At 38.5% G+C, this 2982-nt stretch overlaps 1 protein-coding gene across 2 annotated transcripts in view; it reads left to right on the plus strand.

Annotated features, from left to right (window-relative positions):
- Window positions 1–2982, plus strand: part of SGCZ (sarcoglycan zeta) — a 242182-nt gene that overhangs the window by 211403 nt on the left and 27797 nt on the right. For both annotated transcript variants that reach the window (XM_072406195.1, XM_072406196.1), the window contains one exon: window positions 1336–1458. In XM_072406195.1, coding sequence (XP_072262296.1) covers window positions 1336–1458 — 123 coding nt within the window. The remainder of the gene's footprint in view (window positions 1–1335; window positions 1459–2982) is intronic.

The following is a 2982-nucleotide window of genomic DNA, read 5'->3' on the forward strand; positions in this document are numbered from 1 at the left end:
AATTCCTCATTCATTAAAAAATACAGAAAATGTATAAAATATCTTCCATTTGAGGATTATTGCTCTGTTAACACCCTCATAAAAACGCCTCATTAATTTGATCTGGTTCTTGAGTGTTGTCCAGTTTACAATATTCTTGTTTATCTTCTGTCAGAGCAACTGCCTTCCAACACATCAGTTATTTCTGGTGTCATGTTAACTATAATCACAGCAGTGGGTGTTCTATGCAATGTATATATGTTATGTATAGATCGATACCATGCTGACCTTTTTTTACACCTCAAGAATTAAATGCTACACAGTCACTCAGCGTAGTACATGTAGAATATAGACTGCACACTTACTGTGAATAAACACCAAAAGAATCTCCTTTCTGTGTATTCAGAATAATAATTAAATTGCCAGGTAACATGTAAAAATATTAAAAAGTGTGCATGTCAATGCACTGTACATATGTGATGTGTTTTTTTTAAATTACATTATAGCTAGTAAATTGGTGTATTTAAAGATCACCCCACACCTATTCGTAAAATCTTCAGGTTCCTGCTGCAAAATGCTCTCATGCTAAACAGCTGTATCTCATACAACAACCATCAGGATGGGTAATATAGTGGATTTGATTTTAAGACGCCTGCTGGAATCACAGGCAGCATAATACATAGTAATGCAGCTTTATTCTGCACAGAATGTAATGTGAGCACACAGCAGGTAAATAAAAGGCAGTCGTTAAGTGGCACAATATGGTTTATTCTAGTGATGGAATCTTGTTGGTGTGAGAATTTGGTGCAGAACCTGAATACAGAAGTTCCTATGATGGGAGATTGGTTATCTAGAAGTTATGTATAATTTTAAGGATCAAGTGTTAGATGCTAGGATAGTATTAGGATTTTCATAGCAAGGATTTAGGTAGTTTAAGTGGATAGGATAAAGTAGAACCTAACTAAAAAAGCAAAGCAATGTTAGCAGGCAGGTCTTTTATTGCAGAATGGACATGCTCTCTTCAGTAAAACAAAATTACTTGTCTGTTCATAATACTAACTAAGCTGTACCAAGTGCATCAGTCTCAGGGGGGAAAATGTTGAATAAATGTGTTATTTCATAACTCTGGCTCTCTTCTTTCTGGGCATAGCAAGGAACTTCTTAGCACCCCCTCGTACATATGTTGAAGAGTTTCTTCAGGTAAATTCACTGCAAGGGCTGTCAAACAAATAGTGCCATGCAAATCCCACTTTTCCTTGTTTTGCATATTAGAAAGTACATCATTATAAATGTTGTATTGTTGTGCGAATGGGTTAAAGAAATAATAAATTACATCTTTTTTTATTTTTAATGCAGGTGCAAATGCTGTAGAAGCCCAGTGTAAAAGGTTTGAAGTAAAGTCAAATGAGGACGGAAAGATGTTGTTTGCAGCGGATGAGGATGAAATCACAATTGGTGCTGACAGACTCAGAGTTACAGGTAATGGTTTACAAGTGAACACTGACATGGAAAGATTGTTATTTAAGCTATATCTTTGTATCACAATGAAGTGTGTCTGATGTTATGGCATAAATCAAGAAAGCAAATTAAAATGACAGAGGATGATATTTTAAAGTGCTTCTGTGTCCAGAGTATAAACATTATATTTATTTAGGCTCAGTTCACATTACCAGTTTTTCATCTTGCAAAAAATGGTTAATATTGGACCCAATTGGTCAATTCAATATTCTTTATTTTATAAGCAGTAGGAGTTAGTAGCATTGTCGCTCAATAATTTTGATCTACTCATTGTAGATCAAAATTATTGTGGCAACATAGATGAAATGACAGGGTCATCTTTAAATCCATGATTTAAATTCCAGGTTTGCTGGATCACACAGCTTCACTGGGTATATTCTCCAACCTTGGAGAGCTTTAATAAATCAGGCCCAATGCATGCAAATATGTAAACCTGTGGTGCCTAAAAACAGCTAACCATTGGGGTTTTCCACGCCAAGTATGAAAGGGACCTAATAAACATCCTTCGCAATAATGCATCCTTAGAAAAGGGCACAAGCAGAATCATGGTTTTAAAAAAATGTGGTCTGACTAAGCCTGGCCAGTGCCACCCTGAGCAGGGTCAGGAAAATGACCCCGCCGGGGGGGGCACGGGACAGAGCAGTGGAACAAGACCCCAGGTCTGAGCCTGCGATGGGAGAGTGGTCGGGCTGTGTCACTGCACACAACCCGGGCAGGGTTGCGGCCAGAACGGCTCAGGGGTTAGCATTTTGCAGCGCTAGGTCCTAGGTTCGAATCCCAGCCAGGACACTATCTGCATGGAGTTTGTAGGTTTTTCTCCTGTCTGCGTTGGTTTCCTCTGGGTACTCCAGTTTTCTCTCACATTCCAAATACATGCAGTTAGGGGAATTGGCTTCCCTCTAAAATTGACCCTAGACTACATTAGTGACATATGACGATAGTAGGGACATTAGATTGTGAGCTCCTTTGAGAGACAGTTAGTGACATGACTATAGACTTTATAAAGCGTTGCGTAATATGATGGCGCTATATAAATTCTTTGTAATAATAATAATAATAATAATCTGCGATGGGAGAGTGGGCGGGATTATGCCATCATGACGTCATGTTCAGTGGCGTCATGATGGCATAACCCCACCTACTTTACCATTGACCCGGCCCCTATGGCAAGTTTTTTTCATATTATTGCCCCTAACTAAAAAAGTTTGCCTACTCCTAGTCTAGCTAGCTTCATAGGGAAAAAGGAAAACCCCAAATCTTGTGAGAAACACTCCAGTCCAATGAAATAGCATCTTCTTATGAGACTTGAGCCACTTAGCATCCCCCATAATCTCACCAGAAAAAAACAAGATGCCACCCTTGCCTAGGCAACAGAAGTGGAAGACACCTAGATGCAGCATTTTTTACAGAAAGATAGGGGCCAGGTGTGATATAGACTATTTTGTGCAAAGAGTACTTCAGTTAATTTCAAACATTATATTCATA

This window comes from Pyxicephalus adspersus, chromosome 3, assembly GCF_032062135.1.
Source record: "Pyxicephalus adspersus chromosome 3, UCB_Pads_2.0, whole genome shotgun sequence".
NCBI classification, from domain to species: Eukaryota; Metazoa; Chordata; class Amphibia; order Anura; family Pyxicephalidae; genus Pyxicephalus; species Pyxicephalus adspersus.